This window comes from Stenella coeruleoalba (assembly GCF_951394435.1).
Source record: "Stenella coeruleoalba genome assembly, chromosome: 17".
Lineage (NCBI taxonomy): Eukaryota > Metazoa > Chordata > Mammalia > Artiodactyla > Delphinidae > Stenella > Stenella coeruleoalba.
The window spans coordinates 15,468,849-15,491,889 of NC_137163.1; the positions used below are offsets into that span (position 1 = coordinate 15,468,849).

General features: G+C 39.2%; 1 protein-coding gene across 4 annotated transcripts in view; it reads right to left on the reverse strand.

The window, feature by feature from the left end:
• Positions 1 to 1,160: 1,160 nt before the first annotated feature.
• The window catches only part of TBC1D31 (TBC1 domain family member 31), a 61,756-nt gene continuing 39,875 nt past the window's right edge, over positions 1,161 to 23,041 (reverse strand). For 2 of the 4 annotated variants that reach the window (XM_079901112.1, XM_079901110.1), the window contains 9 exons: positions 22,437 to 22,675; positions 22,024 to 22,176; positions 20,869 to 21,004; positions 15,940 to 16,032; positions 13,241 to 13,381; positions 11,928 to 12,122; positions 10,979 to 11,102; positions 3,619 to 3,711; positions 1,161 to 1,884 (listed from right to left, as the gene is read on the reverse strand). In XM_079901112.1, the coding sequence (XP_079757238.1) occupies positions 1,751 to 1,884; positions 3,619 to 3,711; positions 10,979 to 11,102; positions 11,928 to 12,122; positions 13,241 to 13,381; positions 15,940 to 16,032; positions 20,869 to 21,004; positions 22,024 to 22,176; positions 22,437 to 22,675 (1,308 nt within the window). In that variant the 3' untranslated portion in view covers positions 1,161 to 1,750. Of the gene's footprint in view, positions 1,885 to 3,618; positions 3,712 to 10,978; positions 11,103 to 11,927; positions 12,123 to 13,240; positions 13,382 to 13,899; positions 13,963 to 15,939; positions 16,033 to 20,868; positions 21,005 to 22,023; positions 22,177 to 22,436; positions 22,676 to 23,041 lie in introns of all 4 variants that reach the window. The other 2 variants (XM_079901113.1, XM_079901111.1) reach the window with 2 other exon arrangements.

The window sequence follows — 23,041 nt, forward strand, 5'->3', positions numbered from 1 at the left end:
AGTATGCATAACCCACTTTCACTGGATGGATAGAAACTTTTTTAAAAAGTTTAAAATATTATAAGACTATAAAAGAGTGTGTGCGCGCGCACAGTTTGCAAAACCGACCTGAATGGATGTAAATTCTAGTAAAAGAGGACCTGAAGTAGAGGTCAAAAACGGGCAATATACAGTTGATTCTGGCTGGCAGAATCACAATATTTTAGAATTCAAATGTTTTTAAAAAAAAATTAGGCTGAGCGGGATCTTCGTTGCAGCACACGGGATCCTTTGTTGTGGCACATGGGATCTTTAGTTCTGGCACGTGGGCTTCTAAGTTGCGGCATGTGTGTGGGATCTAGTTCTCTGACCAGGGATTGAACCTGGGCGCCGAGCATTGGAAGGGCAGTGTCTTACCCACTGGACCACCGGGGGGGGTCCCTATAATTCAAATCCTTTTAGGTGAGCAATTTCTAACCCATTGAAGTTGCAATCACACCAGAAATATTTTATATCCTGTGACTTTCTGTTGCCACATACACACACCAGCCTGGCCCATGAAGGTATGCTTCTAACAAACTGACAAAGATGAGGCTGATGAAAGTGCTCTTGGGAAACCAATGCCTTGTATAATGATGGGGTATTTTTTTTTTTAAATTGTTTTTCCTGATGTAATCTAAGGTGTTTTTTTCTCTTTTTTTTTTGGCTGCGTTGGGTCTTTGTTGCTGTGCGCGGGCTTTCTCTAGTTGCAGCGAGCGGGGACTACTCTTCATTGCGGAGCACAAGCTCTAGGAGCGTGGGCTCAGTAGTTGTGGTGCGTGGGCTCAGTAGTTGTGGCACACGGGCTCTAGAGCACAGGCTCAGCAGTTGTGGCGCACGGGCTTAACTGCTCCGCGGCATGTGGGATCTTCCTGGACCAAGGCTCGAACCCGTGTCCCCCGCATTGGCAGGCGATCCGATTCTTAACCACTGCACCACCAGGGAAGTCCTATAACGGGGCATTCTCTTAGGACTTCGGACAAAAGAGAGCATTTGGCTTACCATAAGATCTCTTTGTACCAAAACAAAACACTCGTATGTACTGTGTGCTGTGTGTTAAGCACCATACCAGGAAAAGCACTATATCAGGAACTTTATACACATTATCTTATTTAATCTTTACATCAAAGACCACGTGCTGTTTCTACTCTCCCTTTAGAAATGGGTTCAGGGAAGTAATTTGCCAAGATGCTGAAGCCGGGAGCAGCCCTGTTGTGGCGCTGAGCCGGTGCCGTCAGGAGAAGAGGAGACAGTGGCCTGGGTGCTGCTGGTACGGTGGATCGCGGGCGAGGGGGGGACCAGCTGCTGGGGGCAGAGGGGCTGGCAGGTGGGCCTCTCCTCACTGCTCGCGCTCTGGCGCTGCTGCTGAGTTCTGGCTCAGTCCTGGCTGCACAGCTGCTGAGGTGGTGTCGTGTTCTTTATTTCTCCGTTCACCTTTAAAATAAAACCTCATCCACTAAAGTTCCTGAGGTTTATGCTGGTCCTTGAAACCTGAAAGGGCCTAATACAAAGCTTTAAAAGCTTCAAATTTTTTTTATTGTGAAAAGTACAATAAGCCATTTACAAGTCCCAAAGCACCAGAATTAAAGAGAACACATAATTTTTATACACACATATTTTTCATACAAAAGGTTGATCTTTATAGGAATTTAAAATAAATAATCTGAAAATCAGTGTCACTGATTGCAAAATAGGTATCTCGCTCTTTGACTCTCTCAAGGTGACCAGCCTCCTAAGTAGCCAAAAGATGAGGCGTTTGACATCTGTTTCGAGCCTGGGTGGCGAGTCTCTGGCGGAGATTTCTCACTCTCTCCATAAGATCCCATTCCATGGTGTCCCAATGTGTTTTTCTTTGGTTTAATGAAACTTGAAAACAAAATTTAAAATTAACAACAGTTAATTTTAGCAATGGTATAGTGTTTAAAGGTAAATACGTTGCAAAAAAATCAATAATGAAATGAATATTCTAAAAACAAAACTTCTTAAACAAAAAGCCAAACATATTACCTGCCCATGTGGTTCCATTTACAAGTCAAATATTTATTCGTTGAATTGAATGAATGATGTTAGAGAACTTATCTGCTTTTGGTTAGCTTTTTTTTGATTTGGGAATACAGATGACCTTTTAAATTAGGAAGAAAGCTTGTTTAAGAGAGAATTTGAGTTCTTTGCAATAGTAAGTTTCTTCACCATGGTGCTTATTGTAATGAGAAAATTCCAAGGTGCCAAAATTAATATTGTGAAACGTACACCATGACCACTTCTCCTAATGCTTAAATAAATAAGTCAAGTGCTTTTTATAGTGGCCAAGGCAGGGAGAGTCCAGAATCAAGATTAGAGCATTACAGTGTGTCCAAGTGTAACAGTCATTTCACATTGATTTAGAGGGGCTAGTAAATACTGGAATTCAAAAAAGAAGCATCTTAAAAATATACTTCTCTGAAACTTAGTTACATATTCAAATAGCTTCAATTTCTGAAAACTGTTTTTCCCCCAAGGAATAAAACATTTATGCTTTTCTTATTTTGCTGCCAAATGAGAAACTTGCCAAATGTCCTCAACTGGATTTTGAAATTTAGAACTATCTAGTTAAAAAGTTCTGACGTGTCAGAATAGAGAACAGTTGAGAATCTCCTGTCCTTTCATTTGACTTACACATGACTTTTGGTTTAATGCACATCCTGACACAGAATTTAGAGATGCACATAAGAGTAAGAGTTAGCAAGGATGTTTTACACAACACTGGAACTCATGACTTGTTACCAGGTATCTTTCTTATAAAGCTGGTCTTTTGGGGACATTATATACAAATCTGTTCTTCTAAAAGAACTCAAAACACACTGTTAAATTCTGCTTCACTTATATGACAGTTTTACTGAAAAAGTTGGTTGAAGTAAAGTCTAACAGAGTTTCCAGTCCCCTCCCCTCCTTTTAAACACAAATCAAGTACTTTACTGGGGAAACTGTTAGCTCCTTTACGGGCTTAATGCTATGACTACATTTCTGTGAGATGTTTCCATCCCATCCTGTCCAGAAATAAACAAAAACCTCCAGTTAATCAAGTCAAGGGATCAAAAGGCAACTAATCACCATGGAGCCACCTGCCCTCAGCAGTTCTGAGCGAGCTGGCCCTGCAGTACATCTCAGGGCCCAGAGCAGACACATGTTTCCAATGGTTGCTGGAGGGAACTCAGCCCAGAATAAGAGCTGAGAAAATTCAAATATGTAATAGCTTTGAAAACTAATCCTGAGATTTTCTTTTCACGAGGATGTAAAAAATAGTCATGAATATCATTAATTTAGTTAGTGACCGACTTCTATTGGAGCCTCCAACTCTGTTTTGGGCAGCAGTGCTGGTGCTAGAGAAATAGTCACACTAATGATATTTGGCAAGCTTTCTCTACTTGGGGTTCGAACTGACCCAGTTTTTCTCCCCAGCTGGAAACCTGAGAATCTTGCTGACTCCACTTTAGGATTTCCATGATCAATGCCCTGGGAAAATGGTCTCAACATGCTACAACTATAACTTAAGCCACAATCTTGCTTAAATATTGCTAAATCGAACATGACAGGAGACATCTTTCTTGTTTGTTGACTTACTCTGTGTCAAGGACTCCATTTCAGAAATGTCTTTTAACTGTGAGGTTCTAGGCAAACGGCCTGAGGCGACCCATTCATCTTGGCACCTGGGCACTATGTTATAAAAGTGAAAAAACAGAGAGAATGTTTGGGAGTGGATAGAAAGCCATGATTAATTCCAGACGGTCCCTAGTGAATTAAAAGTGCCAAGGATAAAAAGCCCCTTAGTTTTCTCTTCTGGGAAGAATGCTGTCACCATTCAATGGGCAAGGGAAGTACAGTTAGTGAGAATTAAGAGCTGAGCTGAAGTTTTGGTAAAGTACTTTCAAAACACCTTGAGCTAAAACAAAAAGCCAACAAACTACTGAAAAATACAGGTGTTAGTATAGAGATCCCAAACATTTGTTGGGAGAGACGATTAAATGTGATTAGCGAACCTTCCTTGAGAACACCTGTGAGCTGATCACTACCAACTTTAACCAGGCAAGGCATGATCACTATATACAGCAGACCAGAAGCAGCGACAGGCAAGTTTTGTTTTGTTTTTTTTAATATTTTAATTTTTATTATTTATTTTGGCTGGGCTGGGTCTTAGCTGCGGCACGTGGCATCTTTAGTTGCGGCATGTGGGATCTTTAGTTGCGGCATGCAGAGTCTTAGTTGCGGCATGCAGAGTCTTAGTTGCAGCATGCGGGATCTAGTTCCTGACCCGGGATGAAACCCTGCATTGGGAGCATGGAGTCTCACCCACCGGACTACCAGGGACGTCCCAAGCGATAGGCAAGTTTTACCTGGACTTATTAGAGTAGGAAGAATGGCAGTGTTCCACACCTAACCAGTGCCACCTCCTATTTTTTTTAACATCACTCCCCACTTCAAAATTTATACTCACCCTTCAGCTGTGTTTTTACTGTTTCCTAACTCCTACAGCTTTACATCCAATAAGACATCAGAGTCCTTTTGATTTTTTCATCCTAATGTCACTTAGGATGTCCCTTCCTTTCTACTCCCATCACCAGGATCCAAGCCTCCATGAGTCAGGCCCAGACTGCTCGGGTCACACTGACTCATGAAGATGATGCCTGCCTTTCACCTGGGCTCAAGAGCTTCAGCTACTGGGTTTTTGTGTGTGTGTGTGTGTGTGTGTGTGTTTTGTGTTTTTTAAAATTAATTAATTTTTTAACATCTTTACTGGAGTATAATTGCTTTACAATGCTGTGTTAGTTTCTGCTTTATAACAAAGTGAATCAGCTATACATAGAGATATATCTCCATACCTCCTCCCTCTTGTGTCTGCCTTCCACTGTTCCTACCCCACCCCTCTGGGTGGTCACAAAGCATCGAGCTGATCTCCCTGTGCTATGCGGCTGCTTCCCACTAGCTATCTAGTTTACATTTGGTAGTGTATATATGTCCATGCCACTCTCTCACTTCATCCCAGCTTACCCTTCCCTCTCCCTGTGTCCTCAAGTCCATTCTCTACATCTGCATCTTTATTCCTATCCTGCCCCTAGGTTTTTCAGAACCATCTTTTTTTTTTAGATTCCATACATATGTGTTCAGCTAATGGTTTTAACTCATTGTTTTCGCTCAATGAGTCATTAAGATAATGTGACTAATTACCAAATGATTAATTTTGAACTGGTGTCAGGGAATGGAATATAAGAGGCATCTTAAAATATCTGAAGGGCTATCATGGTAGTAAGCATAATCCGCATTGCTCCAGAGAATAGCTTGTTTTTTTTTAATTGTAGTTGATTTACAATGTTGTGTTAGTTTCAGGTGTATGGAAAAGTGACTCATTTATGTATTCTTTTTCAGATTCTTTTGTATTCCAGCTTATTACAAGATACTGAATATAGTTCTCTGTGCTATACAGTAAGTCCCTGTTGTGTATCTATTTTATATATAGTAGTGTGTATCTGTTAATCCCATACTCCTAATTTATCCCTCTCCCCCTTTTCCCCTTTGGTAACCGCAAGTTTGTTTTCTATGTCTGTTTGTTTCATAAATAAGTTCATTTGTATCATTTTTAAAGATTCCACATATAAGTGACATCATATGATTCATCTTTCTCTGTCTGGCTTACTTCACTTAGTATTATAATCTCTAGGTCCATCCATGCTGCAAATGGCATTATTTCATTCTTTTTTAAGGCTGAGTAGTATTCCATTGTATATATGTATTACATCTTCTTTATCCATTCATTAGTTGATGGACATTTAGGTTGCTTCCATGTCTTGGCTATTGTGAATAGTGCTGTAATGAACATTAGGGTGCATGTATTTTTTCGAATTAGAGTTTTCGTCTTTTCTGGATATATGCCCAGGAATGGAATTGCTAGGCCATATGGTAATTCTCTTTTTAGTTTTTTAAGGAACCTCCATAATGTTCTCCATAGTGGCTGCACCAATCTACATTCCCACCAACAGTGTAGGAAGGTTCCCTTTTCTCTACACCTCCAGCATTTATTTGTAGACTTTTCTGATGGCCATTCTGACCAGAGAACAGTTTTTAATGAGACGGTTTACAAAAAGAAAAGCAGGTTCAGCTTTACATAAGGAAGGAGCAACTTTTAAATAAAATACTGGCAGAAAATGGAATGAGGTAACGCGCTCACCAGCTCTATTAGTGTTCTGGCATAGGCTGGATAACCACTATTGCAATGTTGCAGAGATGATTCACATATCAGATCCTTCCAAATCTGAGATCTCACAGTTCCTTGTCTCTCATCTGTCCTGTATCCCTCCTGCCCACGGCTATTGGGGAGGATGAATTAAATGCCGTCTTGTAAATATCACACAGCCAGTGGTTCCCCCCCTTTGCTTATAGCAACGTTTCAAACACTGCTGAGCAGATCCACCTGTGAAACTTTAAAACAAAAATCTAGCTTTCCATTTTTTTAAAAAAATTATTTAATCTTGGCTGCACTGGGTCTTCGTTGCTGCGCGTGGGCTTTCTCTAGCTGTGGCAAGCGGGGGCTACTCTTGGTTGCAGTGCATGGGCTTCTTATCGCGGTGGCTTCTCTTGTTGTGGAGCACGGGCTCCAGGCACGTGGGCTTCAGTAGTTGTGGCGCACGGGCTTAGTTGCTCTGTGGCATGTGGGATCTTCCCGGACCAGGGATCAAACCCATGTCCCCTGCATTGGCAGGCGGATTCTTAACCACTGCGCCGCCAGGGAAGCCCTTTCCATTGTTTTAAATCTGCAGAATTAAATGTGAGGTCCTGACTATGCATTTTTTTAAAAATTTGTAATGTATCAAAAGATTGCCAGTCACTGGCTAACTGTAACAAATTTGAACATATAAATAGTACAGTAAAAAGTGAGTTCTTTTTTCTATACTTTTTTGCACTACAACTTGCTTTTTTCCTTCATTTAATGTATTTATTTTAAAGCCCCAAAAGTGATTCTTATTATTTAAAATTAGTATTTATTTACTGAAGTGGTATTACCTGTACCTCACAAAATTCGAAAGGAACAAAAAGGTACAAACTAAATTTCCTTCCTTTCCCTAACCACGTTCCTTGCCCAGGAGGCAAGCCCTGTACTCTGTCTTCCGCAGGCCATTCTGCTGTGCAGCCAGGCTGGTCAACAGGATGAAGCCCACTGCTCAGCCTGAAGGTCCCCATCACCTACATGCTTCAGTGATATCTTTAACCATTCTTGTACAGAAGCTCTCTGCTCCAGCTGGCCTAACCTGAATCACCACGACAGACAAGTCTCTGCCACTGATTCATTACTTTTAACAAGTTCTGTCTCATGCAAGGAGTTCATGGAGGCGTTTGGTTGGGGAATCCACAAAAATGATTATGGGAAAGTGCTGTGTGTGTGTACGTGTATGTGCATGTTTCTGGGAGAGAGCCTCAGAGGGACCCACAGACTGTCAGTGGTTAGAAAATGGTGTAATATAACGTGAGAACTGTAACAAAATTAAAAATCGCCTAGTCTATAATCTTCTCATTTTACAAATGAGGAAACTGAAGACCAGTAAACATTTCTTAATAGGCACACATGAAACACAAGTGGGTAAATAAACTAACCAGAGATACACAGCTTATTGACTCTGGCTAAGATTCTTTAAACTCTGTCTTCGTTTACCATGAGGCTGGAACCAGAACCTGGTGTTCCCGACATCCAGCCTGGGCTCCTGCACCACACCATGAAATCCTCCCTCCCTGAAATGTCCTCCAATTGCTCTAAGCTCTTCCCTTTCTTCAAGGCCCAGTCGCTTTAAAACCTGGTCCAGTGGCCCTACCTGGCAACCAGCATTTATGAATGTCATTAAAAAAATGTTTCACTGAGGTAATTCACATACCACAGAATTCACCCCTTTCAAGGGTACAGTTCAGTGTTTTTAGTATACTTAGAGTTGTATAATCATCACCACTAATTCTAGGAACATTTTCATCATCCCCCAAATAAACGTCTTACCCACTAGTGGCCCACTCCCCTACCCCTCCCACCCACAAACCACTAACCCCCTTCTGCCTCTACAGGTTTGCCTATTCTGGGCATTTCATGAATAGAATCATATTAACATGTGGCCTTTTGGTCTAGCTGCTTTAACTTAGCATAAGGTTTTCAAGGTTCATCCATTTTGTACCATGAATCAGTAGTTAATTCCTTTTTATCACTAAATAAGATTCCATTGTGTGGTTATACCATGTTTTGTTTATCCACTCCTCATTTGATGGGTATTTGCGTTGTTTCTACTTTTGGGCTATTATGAATAATGATGCTGTGAGCATTCAATGTACAAGTTTTTGTAGGGATATGTTTTCAGTTCTCTTGGGTATACCTAGGAGTGGAACTGCTGGGTCATACAGTCTCTCTACATTTAACCTTTTGAGGAACTGCCAGACTGTTTCCCAAAGTGGCTGTACCACGTCACATTCCCACCAGCACTGTTCCAATTCCTCTGATCCTTGCCCTCACTTGTTAATGGATTACATCCATGCTACTGATCATGAAGTTGTATCTCACTGTATATATATTTTTAATTTGAATGTTTTCTCATGTGGTTTTGATTTGTATTTCCCTAATGACTAATTTAAGCTGAACATCTTTTCATACGTGTATTGGTCATTGTATATCTTCCCTGGAGAACTGTCTGTTCAAATCCTTTGCCCATTAAAAATCTGGACTAATATTTTATAAGACATCACTCGCTATTCAGTTTAAGTTTATGGGCCTAGGATTTTAGAAGCAGTGAGGGTCACCCACATTGTCCAGAAGGTTCTATTTTTTGGGAAACAATAAGAATTCCCCCCCATTGCTAATAAAGATTGACACTAGGCACAAATGTAAATAAATGATCTGTCGTGGGCACACTCACCTGCTTCCTACTTCCTACTTCCTGGTGCCTCGCTTCTAGGCTCTGAGTGACAAACCAATGCGGAGCACTTGCAGTCAACATGCCGTTTTCCTAATTATAGCTGATTATCCTCCAGTTTTAGGATTAAGTGACGCTGACTATCCTCCAGTTTTAGGATTAAGTGACACGGATTTAATCTATACACCCTGATTAAGGCGATGATCAAATCCTTACACATTTGCCTTTTGAAAAATGAATGATTATTAACCAAACTATCTCTCATTGGTGAAATTTTGGAACGTCAAAAAAGCGTAGGTGGCCTGGGAGGAAGGCACCCTGGAGGCGGAAGGGCCACATGTAGGAAGACTACGGACGCAGGGAGCTTTTTGCAGTCTCTTTCCTTTTCCATTTCTAAATTCGTAGGTTCTCCAAGTCTCAAATTTCTTTTCTTTCTAATGCTGGGGTAAGTGTGACAGGGTTAGGGAGAAGTGGCAGCTCCAGTGGTTTGTGTCTTTTAATTTGTGAGATTCTGCTCCCCACTTCCCCCGAGGGCTCCGGGCGCTATTTGGGACCTAAACCCAAAAGCGTGAGAGGTGATGAGGGGTTTCAAAAGCAGCCTAATTAAATCTAACCTCTATTTTTGCTTTTCAATCTGTGCACTACAAAAGTAATGACAAAGGTAATGCACAGAGCAGCATTAGTCGTAAAAGCCCAAAAGCGGACACAACCCAAATGTCTATCAATTGATGAGTGGATAAATAAAATGTGGAATACTCATACAATGGAATATTATTCTGCATTAAAAAGGAGTGAAGTACTGATCATGGTTGAACCTCAAAACATTATGCTAGTGAAAGAAGTCAGACACAAAGGACCATGCAGCATATGATTCCATGTATATGAAATTTCCTGAATAGGCACATCTCCAGAAACGGGTAGGTTAGTGGTTGCCAAGGGCTGGGGGGAGTAGCAGGAAATGAGGACTGACTGCAAATGGCCATGGGGTGTATTTGGGGCTGTGAAAATGTTCTAAAATCGATCGTGGTGATGGCTGCACAACTCTGAATATATTTTTTAATATATGGTAATATAATATATGGTAATACAATACTGTTGAATTGTACATTTTTAATAGGTGAATGGTATGGCATGTGAATTACACATCAGTAAGGCTGTTATTTTAAAAAGTAATACATAAACATTTTATAAAAGACTGAAACAATACAAGATATAGTAAGACAGAAGTTCCCTGTAAAGGTACTCTATTTTAGAAATTTAAATTTATTATTATTATTATTTTGGCCGTGCCATGGGGCTTGTGGGATCTTAGTTCCCCAACCAGGGATTGAACCCGGACCACGGCAGTGAAAGCGCTGAGTCCTAACCACTGGATTGCCAGGGAATTTCCAAGAATTTTAAATTAAAAGTTTGATTTTTCATTGAATGCCACTGGTAAGCCTTGCACCAAAACCTAATGTTTGATTAGATCCTATAATAAGTTTCCTTGTGTTACTTTAATAAACTGTTGTTCTGAGGACCAGCTATTGGCAAAGCACACATTTTTACTAAAATTAACTAGAAATAGCACTTTGGGAACAAATCATAGTCTAGTACATTAACGGGATGCCAAGGACCGTGGAATAAAACAATTCTACAGGATGGCTGAGAAGTTTTTCTTAATTGGAGCTTTTTTTTTTTTTGCAGTAAGTGGGCCTCTCACTGTCGTGGCCTCTCCCGCTGCGGAGCACAGGCTCTGGACGCGCAGGCCCAGCGGCCATGGCTCACGGGCCCAGCCGCTCCGTGGCATGTGGGATCTTCCCGGACCGGGGCACAAACCCGTGTCCCCTGCATCGGCAGGCAGACTCTCAACCACTGCGCCACCAGGGAAGCCCGCTTTTTTTTTTTTTTAAACAGCCCCACCTCCTCATCCCACCCTTTTAACTGAGCAATAACTTGACTAAAAGTGCCAAAATACATCTCAGGGATTTATCCATGATGAGAGACCACAGTAAATGAATGAAGGTGTTAACACCACGAAGGGAGAGAGAAGCATTCGCGATGCTCACCTTTATGACATGGATGTTGAGCGTGTATCTCATTCTCCAGGAACCACCTTCTAGAGGCATCTGAAGGAGCAGCAGCTTTCTTTTCTGATTTCAAATGAAAGTCCTGTTCTTCAGCTTCCTCCCACTAAATACAAATAAATGAAAAAAAAAATCACATAAATTTGTGCTAATGCAAGTTCCTACAGTGAAGTAGCCCCTTTTGTCTCCTCTACTTTATATTTCCAAGGCACGTAGGATTTATTTGATATTAGGGAATCTGGGTGCCTGTCTTGGCTCAAGGCTGTTGAAGAACCTTGAAAGCAGAGGCACTTCTGACGTCCCTACTATTCAATTCCTCAGAGTGCCATACGGGTCCCAACTGTCACTGAAATAATTCATTTCAATACATTTCAGATCTCAAACCTTATGGGATTGAGTTTTTAAAATTAATGGATGGAAAGGTATCCATGAGAATGAAAGACATGCTCCAGGAAATAGTGCAGAAAGGTTGAAGGGGGCAGTTTTTCTGATGACCTTGGAGCCAGGATACCAACCGTGGACTGCCCACCTCCAGACTTTTCATGTGAAAAAGAAAAATACTTCTATCTTGCTTATAGTTACTGTTATTTTGGTTTTTGTTACTAATAGCTACATATAATTCCTAACTGTTCAAAGTCTTTTACGTTGCTAGTATAAAAAATTAGGTAAATTAAAGTAGTGATATTATACAATCAGCTAGAACAAATCCACGAGGTTGGGAAGTTGAGACACTAATGTAACTGAGAAAGACACTTAGTCATTCTTAGGTGGCATCAACATTGGACTTCTCTGAGCTCTACGTATTAAAATTAGATCATCTTTAAGATCGTTTCAAACACGCATTATGTGGTTTGATGCTATTGCCGTTTGATTATGTACTATTTCAAGATTTAAATGATTAATAACAAGAAGTTTATAACACCATTCTTACCTTTTTAGCTTCCCCCTCCATCACTGCATTTAATACTTCCATTTCTTTCTTTCTGTTTTTCCGAAGCAGTTTGGCTACTTCCTGGTAACATTCATTTCGGTGTAGATCATCGCATCTTTGTTTATGTAAAGCTTGAATTCGCCAGTCAGTATTTAGACATGCTTGTTCAGCTTTTGCCAAATTTTCTTCAATTAACTAAGAACAATTTGTAAATTTCAGAAACAAGTTTAGACTACATAAAATACGGTATGTCCATTCAACGTATCCAAGTGTCCAGGACAGATGTTCACAACCCTGGTTGCATATTAGAATCACCTCAGTGTTTAAAACAAACTGATGTCCAGGCTCCACCACGTGTTTAAAACAAACTGATGTCCAGGCTCCACCACAAACCAACTAAATCAATCTCTTTATCAGCTGGATATTGGTACTTCTAGAAAGCTCTTCAAGTGGTTCTAATGTATAGCCAAGGTTGAGAACTTCTAGGCTAAGGGATGGGTGGAATTAAACAATTCCTATGTTTCAGTCCTTTGAAAAGGAGTCAGAAGAACCTATTTTTACAGACTGGACAAAAGCCTATAAGGACAAAAAAGGGGGGAGGGGATATTCTGGTGGGGGAAGCCAAGGGACAGAACAGAAGGTAGGGAAATCTTACACCATTCCTGGCTTTTGGAACAGGGCCAGGCCCTGCCACAGACCCACTTACCATTTCGTTAAAGGGATAATTGACAAAGTTCTATGCTGAAGCCCTCAAATTCTATTTCCATTCATTTAAGCCAGCATTTCTGAAAGGATACTCTGCAAGAAATTCTATAAGATAAGTTTAAGAAACTTTCTTAAAGATTCACAATGTGCCATATCCTCAAACCTGGCATGGAAATACCTAACTTTAAGACAGCGTTTTCAATACGTGTCATCCCCATTTTATTTAATACTAGTTATTGATATTCTACAGAATACACTTTGGAAACGCTGGCTTATATACCAGGCAGAGACCTGATGTTTTGCAACTAATCCACTCAGGGATAATTTCGGAGACTTAACAATGGAGGGCACTAAAAGTTATAAAGTTATTCCCTATGTATTTTCTTCCAAGTCTTGAAATTCTCTAAGAGTATAAAAGACACATGTATATGGCTGTCAGTGAAGTAAGTAGCCTCTAAATAAAATAATGTGAATTTCTAGGAACTGTGATAACTGAAGCAAAGAAACACATTAACTTTATAGAGTTCATTATTAAATTCCTTCTTTTAAAAGAATGGCAGATGGTAATTCCTCCTTCTATAGATACACTAAATTCATCATATTTTTACCTTCTGAGTGTTTTGGTTCTGAGTTTGATCTGTTCCTATTGGTCTATGAAACATGTGATCTTCAAGATCCACTTTTCGTTTATTGGCGTCTGCATCTTCTCTCATTTCTTTTGCAATAGCTTCTTGATTTCTAGTGAGATTCTGTTAAAGAAATCATTTTAAAAAAATCACCAATCCATAAAATAATGATGTTAGAACACAAAAACGTCTTTGCTCTTTTTCAGAATACCAAAACTGTAATCATCTAATTTTCAAAGTAAAGCAAACAGTGGTGACATCAGTGGAAGTAAGAGTAAGGACCTCTGAAAATTCTCTCATCTATAAAAGCACTGAGATCACTGGCAAAACAAACTTTTTTCAGAACTCTGGAAATAAACTGAAGGCTTACAGCAATCTGGGGAGCATTTATTCATAAAAATGGCTGAATCTTAGTAAGAAAGACGAACTTTATGGCATTTTAAACTTGCATTATTCCTATTCCTATTCCAGCCACCCCTAAGCTCTGCCATTAGCTTTGAAAATCATTAGCCTGGCAGCTAATGGAGGGGACAAAATGGAGTTGAGGTCCTTGTAACTCCCATTCCCAGAGAACTGTCACCATCTGACTTGGAAGACCCCACTTTCAAGGCTGTTTTTATTTGACCTGACTCATAACTCACCTGTAGCCTTTTCCCTGGGGATGTCTGCTGAAAACCATCAGGGGAAACTGTTGAACGTCGTGACTGTCCAAGGCAGTGGGTCACAGAGCAAACAACAGGCCAATCAAAAAGCTTTGTAGGAAAAGCTGGGGAATCAGATACCTATAGGGGGCTCTGAAATGCTCCAACAGATTCCAGGGACTTCAGAAGGCCGTGTGCATGTGTACAATGTGCGCGTGCCAAGGGCTGTGTGAATGCTCAGACCTGAGAAGGTCCTAAGCGCTCAGCTCTGGTGAACTGAGGTTTTGCAAAATCAGGAAGTGAAATCTAAGAGAGTTGTAAACTATCTAACTTGAGTGTTGAAAGTGTGCCCGAAAATGATGCACACGGTGCCTCTCGGCAAAGACTAGAGGCTTTCTGGTTCAAGGGATCTAAGGAAATCTGTCTAGTCACCAGGCTACCTGAGTAGAGACTTCAGTGGCTACGCATGACAAAGAATACTTTACAGAATAATTCAGAAAAGTCACTAAGCAAAGAAACAACAAGAGACCCTTAGGAGAGACAAGAATGTGATTTCCAGAAACGTCCTCTTACTTAAAATAGCTAGTTTTCAACAAAAAATTACACGATATAACAAAAACCAAGAAAGTATGGCCCTACATGCTTTAAACAGACATTAACCACATGATCTCCAAAGAAGATATAAAAACGGACAATGAACATATGAAAAGGTGCTTGATATTAGTCAACAGGTAAACAACAAATGCTAATTGAGGAACATTCTACAATCTACCTGGCCTATATACTTCAAAAGTATAAGTGTCATAAAATATAAAGACAAGACTCAGGAGTGGTTCCAACTGAGAGGAGAATAAAGAGACATGACAACTGAAACAAATGGAGTAGCTTAGATTTTCTTTTGCTATAAAAGACATGTTTAGGACAACTGATAAGATGTGAATACGGTTTATACAACAGATAATAATATGTTAATGTGCTGATTTTGATCACTGTACTGCGATTATGTAATAAGGATTCCTTGTAGAAAATATACAATGAAGTATTCAGGGGTAAAAGAGCATAATGTCTGCAACTCAAACAGCTCAGGAAAAAAAAGTGTGTGTGTGTATAGACAGAAAGAGAAGGATAATGCAAACTTAGCAAAATGTTAATATTTGAGAATCTGAGAGAAAAACACTTTGAAATTTTTAGTATTTTCTTGCAAAATTTCTGTTAATTCTGAAATCATGCCCCCGGTGCCACCACTCCACCTCCCCCGCAGAAAAGATAGTAAAAAATAACCTCAAGCTTAGTTCAAATGAATGAATTGTAATTCAGAATCATAGGAGACTCGGTGTAAATTCCTGGGGCTCAGATTTAGAAAAAGTTCAGTGTAGAAACTTAAAGTGTTGTAGTTATGAACGGTGCTATGTTTATATCTCATTTAATGTGAGCAACAAACAATCATATGCACGTTACCTGTTACGTATTTGTAGTTATCGCTAATTTCAAACTCAGTCTGACTTTAAGAGGACTGAAGGAAGTGAAAACGTGGTTTCAACATTAAATAAATGAGTAACATAATGCTTTTCCCCAACAAAAAATATCTACAGCAGTGAGAAAGTTTCCAGTGTCTTGGAAACTGAATTATACGTGCTAAAGTAGGTCCTTGCTGATTTGATTCCAGAAGCTTCAAATTTCGAGTGCTTTACAGCTTGTACCTGACTTACCTGGTAGGATCCTTGTGAAGTACTGGGTTAATTTTGCAGTCACTGTTACACAGATATGAGGAAACTTAGGAAGTTAGTAAAAGATCCTGAAGCAAAATCTGGGGCTTACATCTGGTGCTTCAGACACTAGACTAAGTTGTTAAGAGAAACATGAATTAAAGAATTACAACAAACTGTGCGTTCAGACATTCTGGCTACCTTACAATCCTGGATAACACTATACTCTTCTTGAAAAAAAAATAAAATGAACATTAAAAAACCTTGAATAAACTGTCTAAAAAGAGTTCGTACAAACTCTGCTTTTCTTCTATTGGAAGTTGTTGATTTCTACCTTCTCGTGAAGGCTCTTTTGTGATCCGAGTTCCAGACGTCTCACGTCTAGGTCTTTGGCTGTGGCAACAATGTCTCGATCTCTCATACGTACCTACGGCCAAATAACAGACTGTCAATACCAAAAACAATTTACATAAATATTTTTTGTTTAATAGATGAAGTAATCTTGTGATATGAACAACCCGCTAAATGCATTTAAAATAAGAGGTATTGGGTTTTTGAAACGAGAGTAATTGCCAATCTATTAACATTCACTGTGGAATCTAGAAATAACATCTGAGTTAAAGTTAAGCATAATTTTCTAAAAAAGAAAACACAATTACCATATGCTCATCTGCCCAGACTGGGAGAACAGATGGCAGCTCTTTCCATATTACATTAGCCATATTATGAGTTAGAAAAACTTGAGCAATTTCAATTCACAGTGGATAAAAATATAAAATGTTTAATCTTATTCGATATAACATTTATTTAATGTTCTTTTTGATTAAACTTCTATACTTTTCTAAATTCGGTTTGGCAACTAGTAATTTCAAGTTAAAATTTACTGTGGACTGTTCAGCCTGTATGTGCCCTGCTTGGACTTAGCCAATTTAAAGTTCACCTTTCTCGAAATCTGATTCCTTGGGAGCTTTTCAGTCCTATACACTAGAGGATTTGGATCAGGAACTCTTTAGATAGAGACTCCTGGGAACTGTCTTAAATACTTGGCTGCCTAAAATGCTCATCCTTTAGGAGTGAGAATAACATGATATGTGTTTCAGAACAAAACAAAACAAACTATAACCCATGAGGCATCTAACCTAATCATTTCATCCAACCAGTAAACGGTTAATGATTGCATGACTACTTACACGCATAAGGTGAAGTGTTAGATATTGTAGACAAACTATCGAATACATATAACCAGAGAAACAAACAGTAAAAATGAGAGTATAGTGGGATGTGCAAGGACATGCATCCAAGGAGTAAAAAAACCACGGACGGAAAACCAGTTCACCTTAAAGAGGTTCCTGAGAAAGCAGTTAGCTCAGAGGTAGGGAGACTTGAGTTGATGAGGCAAGAGTAGTTGTAATGCTAAGAGGTGGAGGAGACGTTTGGCATAGCAAATAATGCTTTTTAGGAATTTCAATTACAGAAGCTCTTTTGCTCATGAATTTTCAGAGATACAAACAGCTATGTACCAGAGCAAAACAGATCAACTTTGCTTGCTACTAACAGATGTCTGTGTCACTTGTACGTGTCACTTTGGACTCAAGCTGCCTTTCCTGCTGGTGCCTGAACGGTGAGTAGAGAAGCTTCTGCTATTTAGCAGGGTCAGAGCTCACTATCAGACCAGGGAGATGGAAGGGCAGGAGGCTGGAATGGGAGGCAGAGGCCAGATCGTGCCATTGAAAGGACTTGACAGGATTCTTTCACCAAAAAAACCGCCTTCCACTATCTCAAAGGGGTTTGGAATAAAGAGATCAGAGTTCTAAGCCTGTATTATTTTTGGGGAAGAACATAGATTTTCTAGAATAATGAATTACCAACCTCATTTACTAGACGAGATAGTTAAAAGAAATCATGGATTTTAAAAACCAACTTAAAGTTAATTGGCTTTAAACAAAACAAAGTATTATCTCATGCTATAAAAAGAGATAATAGATTATTAATATAGATGAATGAAAATCTTAAGAAAAATTTAAATATTTACTACTTTATCAAAAGCAAGTTTGAAACTCCTTAATTAGTTTACAAATTCAATGCAATCCTAATAAAAATTCCAATAGGATGGGGGGATTCAGAGAGAGAGAGAGAGGGAGAGATAAAATTTTCAAAGTCTATTTGAAATGATAAACATTTGAGAATACTGAAGAAAACTCTTTTTTTTTTCCTTTTTTTTTTTTTGCGGTACGCGGGCCTCTCACTGTTGTGGCCTCTCCCGTTGCGGAGCACAGGCTCCGGACGCGCAGGCTCAGCGGCCATGGCTCACGGGCCCAGCCGCTCCGCGGCATGTGGGATCTTCCCGGACCGGGGCACGAACCCATGTCCACCTGCATCGGCAGGCGGACTCTCAACCACCGCGCCACCAGGGAAGCCCCCAAGAAAACCCTTTAAAAGGCACACTAATTATGGCAATTAGGCCTACTAATTAGTAAAACATTACACAGGTGTTATTCACACAGTGTGGTACTGGCTTAGGAATAGACAGCAAAGGAGGAGATCAAGTTTATAAGGGAACTGAACATTTAATAACCATCAGCTGGCAAAATGACTTCGCTAATATTCAACAAATGCTGCTGGGAAAATTGAAAGAAGTAAGCTTGGTTCCTAACTCATTCCTTACATTCAATTTTCAGACACATCAGGGGCTGGCAAACTTTTCCTGTAAAGGGTCTCAGAGTTAAATACTTTAGGCTTTGTGGGACATCGTTTGTGTCAGCTATTCACCTCTGCTGTTGTAGTGCGAAAGCAGCCAAAGAAATATGTAAACAAATAAGTGTGATCGTTTTCCAATAAAACTGTATTTATGGTCACTGAAATTTGAATTTCATGTTTTAAAAATTTAATATAATTTTCATGTCATGAATTATTATTCTTTGATTCCGATTTTTTTTAACTAGTGAAATTGTTAAAACCATTGTAACTCACGAGCCTTAACAAAACAGGTGGTGGGTCAGATTTGCTGGCACACAATAATCTGCTGACTCTTAGGGACTTCCCTGTGGCGCAGTGGTGAAGAATCTGCCTGCCAATGAAGGGGACATGGGTTCGAGCCCTGGTCCGGGAAGATCCCACATGCCGCGGAGCAACTAAGCCTGTGCGCCACAACTACTGAGCCCACGCTCTACAGCCCGCGAGCCACAACTACTGAGCTCGCATGCCACAACTACTGAGGCCTGCGCGCCTAGAGCCCATGCTCCACAACAAAAGAAGCCACCGCAATGAGAAGCCCGCGAACCTCAATGAAGAGTAGCCCCCGCTCGCCACAACTAGAGGAAGCCCGCGCGCAGCAACAAAGACCCAACGCAGCCATAAATAAATAAATAAATAATTAATTAAAAAGATGATCAAAGATTTAAAAAAACAACAGAAAACTACAGAACTAGAAGAAAATAGGCATAAGTGGTAATATAACCTTAAATGGGAAGGTTAATAAACATGACAGAAAACCTAGAAGTCATAAAAAACTAATGAAGTTGGTTATCCAAAAATTAAAATATTTTACATAATGAAAAAAAGACACTGCAAACATTCTTAAGAGTCAAGAAACACAGACCGAGCAAAACATTCTCAACAGACAAAAGGATTAATGCCCTGACTCTATGCTGTGAGGCAAGCACTATAGCCACATATAACTGCTGAGTCACTTAAAATGTGATTAGCCCCAATTGAGGTGTGCTACAAGTATAAACTGTTAGATTTCGAATACTTCATACAAACAAAAGGTAAAACATCTCAATGACAATGTTTACTAATGACATACTGCAAAGATAATTTCAGATATACTGAGTTAAATATTATTAAAATTAATTTCACCTGTTTCTTCTTACTTTTTAATGTGGCCATTAGAAAACTTAAAATTACCCATGTGGCCTCACATCATATTTCTATTGGACACTGCTGCCCCAAATGATAAAAGAGCCTGTGTAAATTGGTAAGAAAAAGAGTAACTTGGTAGAAAAATGGAAAAACGAAGATAAATAAATGAAGAGACTGGGCTTCCCTGGTGGCGCAGTGGTTGAGAGTCCGCCTGCCGATACAGGGGACACGGGTTCGTGCCCCGGTCTGGGAAGATCCCACATGCCGCGGAGCGGCTAGGCCCATGAGCCATGGCCGCTGAGCCTGCGCGTCTGGAGCCTGTGCTCCGCAACGGGAGAGGCCGCAGCGGTGAGAGGCCCGCGTACCGCCCGAAAAAGTAAATATAAATAAATAAAGAGACAGGTAACATCATTAGCACAAAAAACAAAACCGTTTTTCACCTATCACCTATCAGACTGGCAAATATTAAGACTGATGCACTCCAAATTAACTAGGGTATCGGTACTCTTATATTCTTTTTTTTTTTTTTTTTTGCGGTACGCGGGCCTCCCACCGCCGCGGCCTCTCCCGCCGCAGAGCACAGGCTCTGAATGCGCAGGCCCAGCGGCCATGGCCCACGGGCCCAGCCACTCCGCAGCACACGGGATCCTCCCGGACCGGGGCACGAACCCGCATCCCCCGCATCGGCAGGCGGACCCCCAACCACTGCGCCACCAGGGAAGCTCGTACTCTTATATTCTTAAAATACCTAAGTGGATTCATTTTTGGAGGACAATCTGGCATACCTTGGAATTTATTCAACAAAAATATGTGTGCAACTACTCAAAGATTTGTACCGAGAATGCACAATCTAGCAGTGTTTTGTACAGCAGAATACTGCAAACAACCTAAATGTCCAACAGCAAAGGATTAGTTAAGTAAACTATGACATGTCCATATAATGGAATACTATGCAACCATAAAAAAGAAAGATATATAGCCATTTTAAAATAATTTATCTCTGGGGATGAAATGAGAGAAGAGTGGAGAAGGTCCATTTTAACTCCATATATTTTATAATGGAGATCTTTCTAGACTGGCGATGTGTAAATTTTTATATTAAAAAGGAGCATTTCCCTTACTTCACAATTAACTTCATGCTTAATTGATACTTCTCTAAAAGAGACAGTCATCAAGGACACTCGTCAACCTGACCCATTTTCCTGGCATTTCTAAAACATTTAACCATTAATGAAATATAAAAGAGAATAAGAATAGCTGGGGGCAGGGCAGAATTACATAAAACTAAAGGGGCTATTTAGTATCCCTTGTGAACTCTAGGAATATTATTTAACTTGAAGGTGTTCGTTACATTTAAGTAAGAGTTAATGGAGATAATGTATGAGAACTAAGAATAATAAACCTTTCTCTCAATTTCATCATCCAGTCTTCTTAGCTCCATTTCATGCTGTTCTTGCTGAAGTTGCAGAAGACGCCTTCTTGCAGCATCTTGTAAGTGCACTTCCTTTACTTTCAACTCTCTTTTCACAGCAGCTAGTCTTAAACACAAAATACATCAAGAGGAATAAATAAAATCATTTCCCAATATATATTTAAATGGAAAAATACTATGTTTCACAACAATGAAAGGCCTGCCACCTATTTTGGTCCGCTTTCCCAATTCAACTGGTGCTATCATAACATGGGTTTTTATAATATATAAATGAAAACGCTCAATTACAAAATAAGCCTGCATTCATGAAAGTGACAAGTCCACATGCAATTGGCTATTTCTTCATACTCAGAAATTCTCTTTAACAGGTCTACTACTCAGATCACCTCAATACAATTAATATTCTTTATCTGAGAAAAGGCGGCCCCCAAATACTCCAATGTTACCAAAGATTATGTATGCTTATTCTTTTAGAATTTTAGAACGCTGATGGCTCAGTTCAGTAATTTTTTTAAATTCACACCAGGAATCTGTTTCATAGTCCTATCCAAAAATAAGAATCAACAAACACTTACAGAAGTGATTTTCCCAACAATTAGCCTTAATCTCAATGCTTATCCCATGATCTTAACTAATTTAAACATTTTGCCTTATTAATGTATTATTGAATAAGCATTTAATACTTCTTTCCCTGTCCTCCAAAGTATGAAATGTACAGTGAGACAATCATTTTATTTTTCATTTTCAGGTCACACAGATATGTTTAAAACACAATTTAAAAAATTATACTCCACTAAAGATGATTTACCCAGCATTGTGTTGCAAGGCATTTCTGCCCACCGTAAAAGGTACCTTAGATCTTGTATTACTTCTGAATAATCAGAGCAAGTTATATTATACTCAGTATAGCTTCAGAATTACAGTTTACTATATGCCAATTTTTTGAAAAATGTATTATAATTTCTTTTTATTAGCTTAAACATTTGCTTAATGGAACTAGCAGAGCTGGGTAATACTATACAAAGTGAAACTGTATATAATTATATATAATTTCATAATAATGAAAGAAATAAAAATTATTAAAATAACTCAGATGTCCAGCTTTTTTCAAAGTGTTAAACATACTTTTGTCTTTGCTGTATCATCATCTCTTCCTCTTGTAAGGGCGTTTCTCTCCTTGTTTCTTCAGCTTTACGAAGCGGTTCCTGTTTTTGGTACCAAGCTTCATCTTCAACTCTTTGCTGGTCTAGTTCAGCTTGCATGTCTTCAACTGCCTGCCTAGAGTAGATAATATTTATTATTATAACAAAACGCAAATAAGAAAACCGAGTAATTTAAGTCCAAGAACGAACAAAACACAAAATGTATGCCTGATTAACATGTAACTGTTTTACTTCCATATGCAAGAATACCTTTAAAGATATTTCCATCCTTCAAACTCTGATTTTATACAACTTAACAATTTACATGTCTTTTTCACAAAAATTTTGTTTATAATAGATTTTGTTTTTATCAAAGAACAACCGTTGCATGATTACCTCTCTCTTAAGTAATCCAGTTCATCATCCCTTATTCTTATTCTTTCTCGTTCCTGTGTCTGACGGTCCACAATAAACTTTGGATATTGATTAAATACTGGGTATTGCCCTTTTGTCAGTGCCACAAAAACATCAAGCATGCTGTCTGGATGAATATCAGTGGGCGTGGTATCCATGAGACGATAAACTTCTCTAATTACAGCACTTATATCCAGGTTATTCCGATGGTGAAAAAAATACTGTAAGAAAACTTGGTGTTTAAATTGAGATTGACCTAGTAAAGCAATTAAGGTAGAACTAAAATGAGTTTAAACATGTAAATGTGAATTTATCTTTAAGAGGATTTTTTTTTTTGCAAATTCACTGAAGAGTTTCATAACCCAAGTTTTAAAATGAAGATCCAGTTTCATATTTAAAAAAATAAATTTATACAACCATATTATGAAATTTTGAAATAAAACTTTTAAAATGTTAACTCAAAATGAAGGCTTCCTTCATAATAGAAGACTGCTTCAACAACGAAATAAATTCTTCTACTGCAATTTTTTCCTTCAAAATCCAAAATAGGTAAATTCAAAACTAAATTAGCCTTTGAAAATAACCTT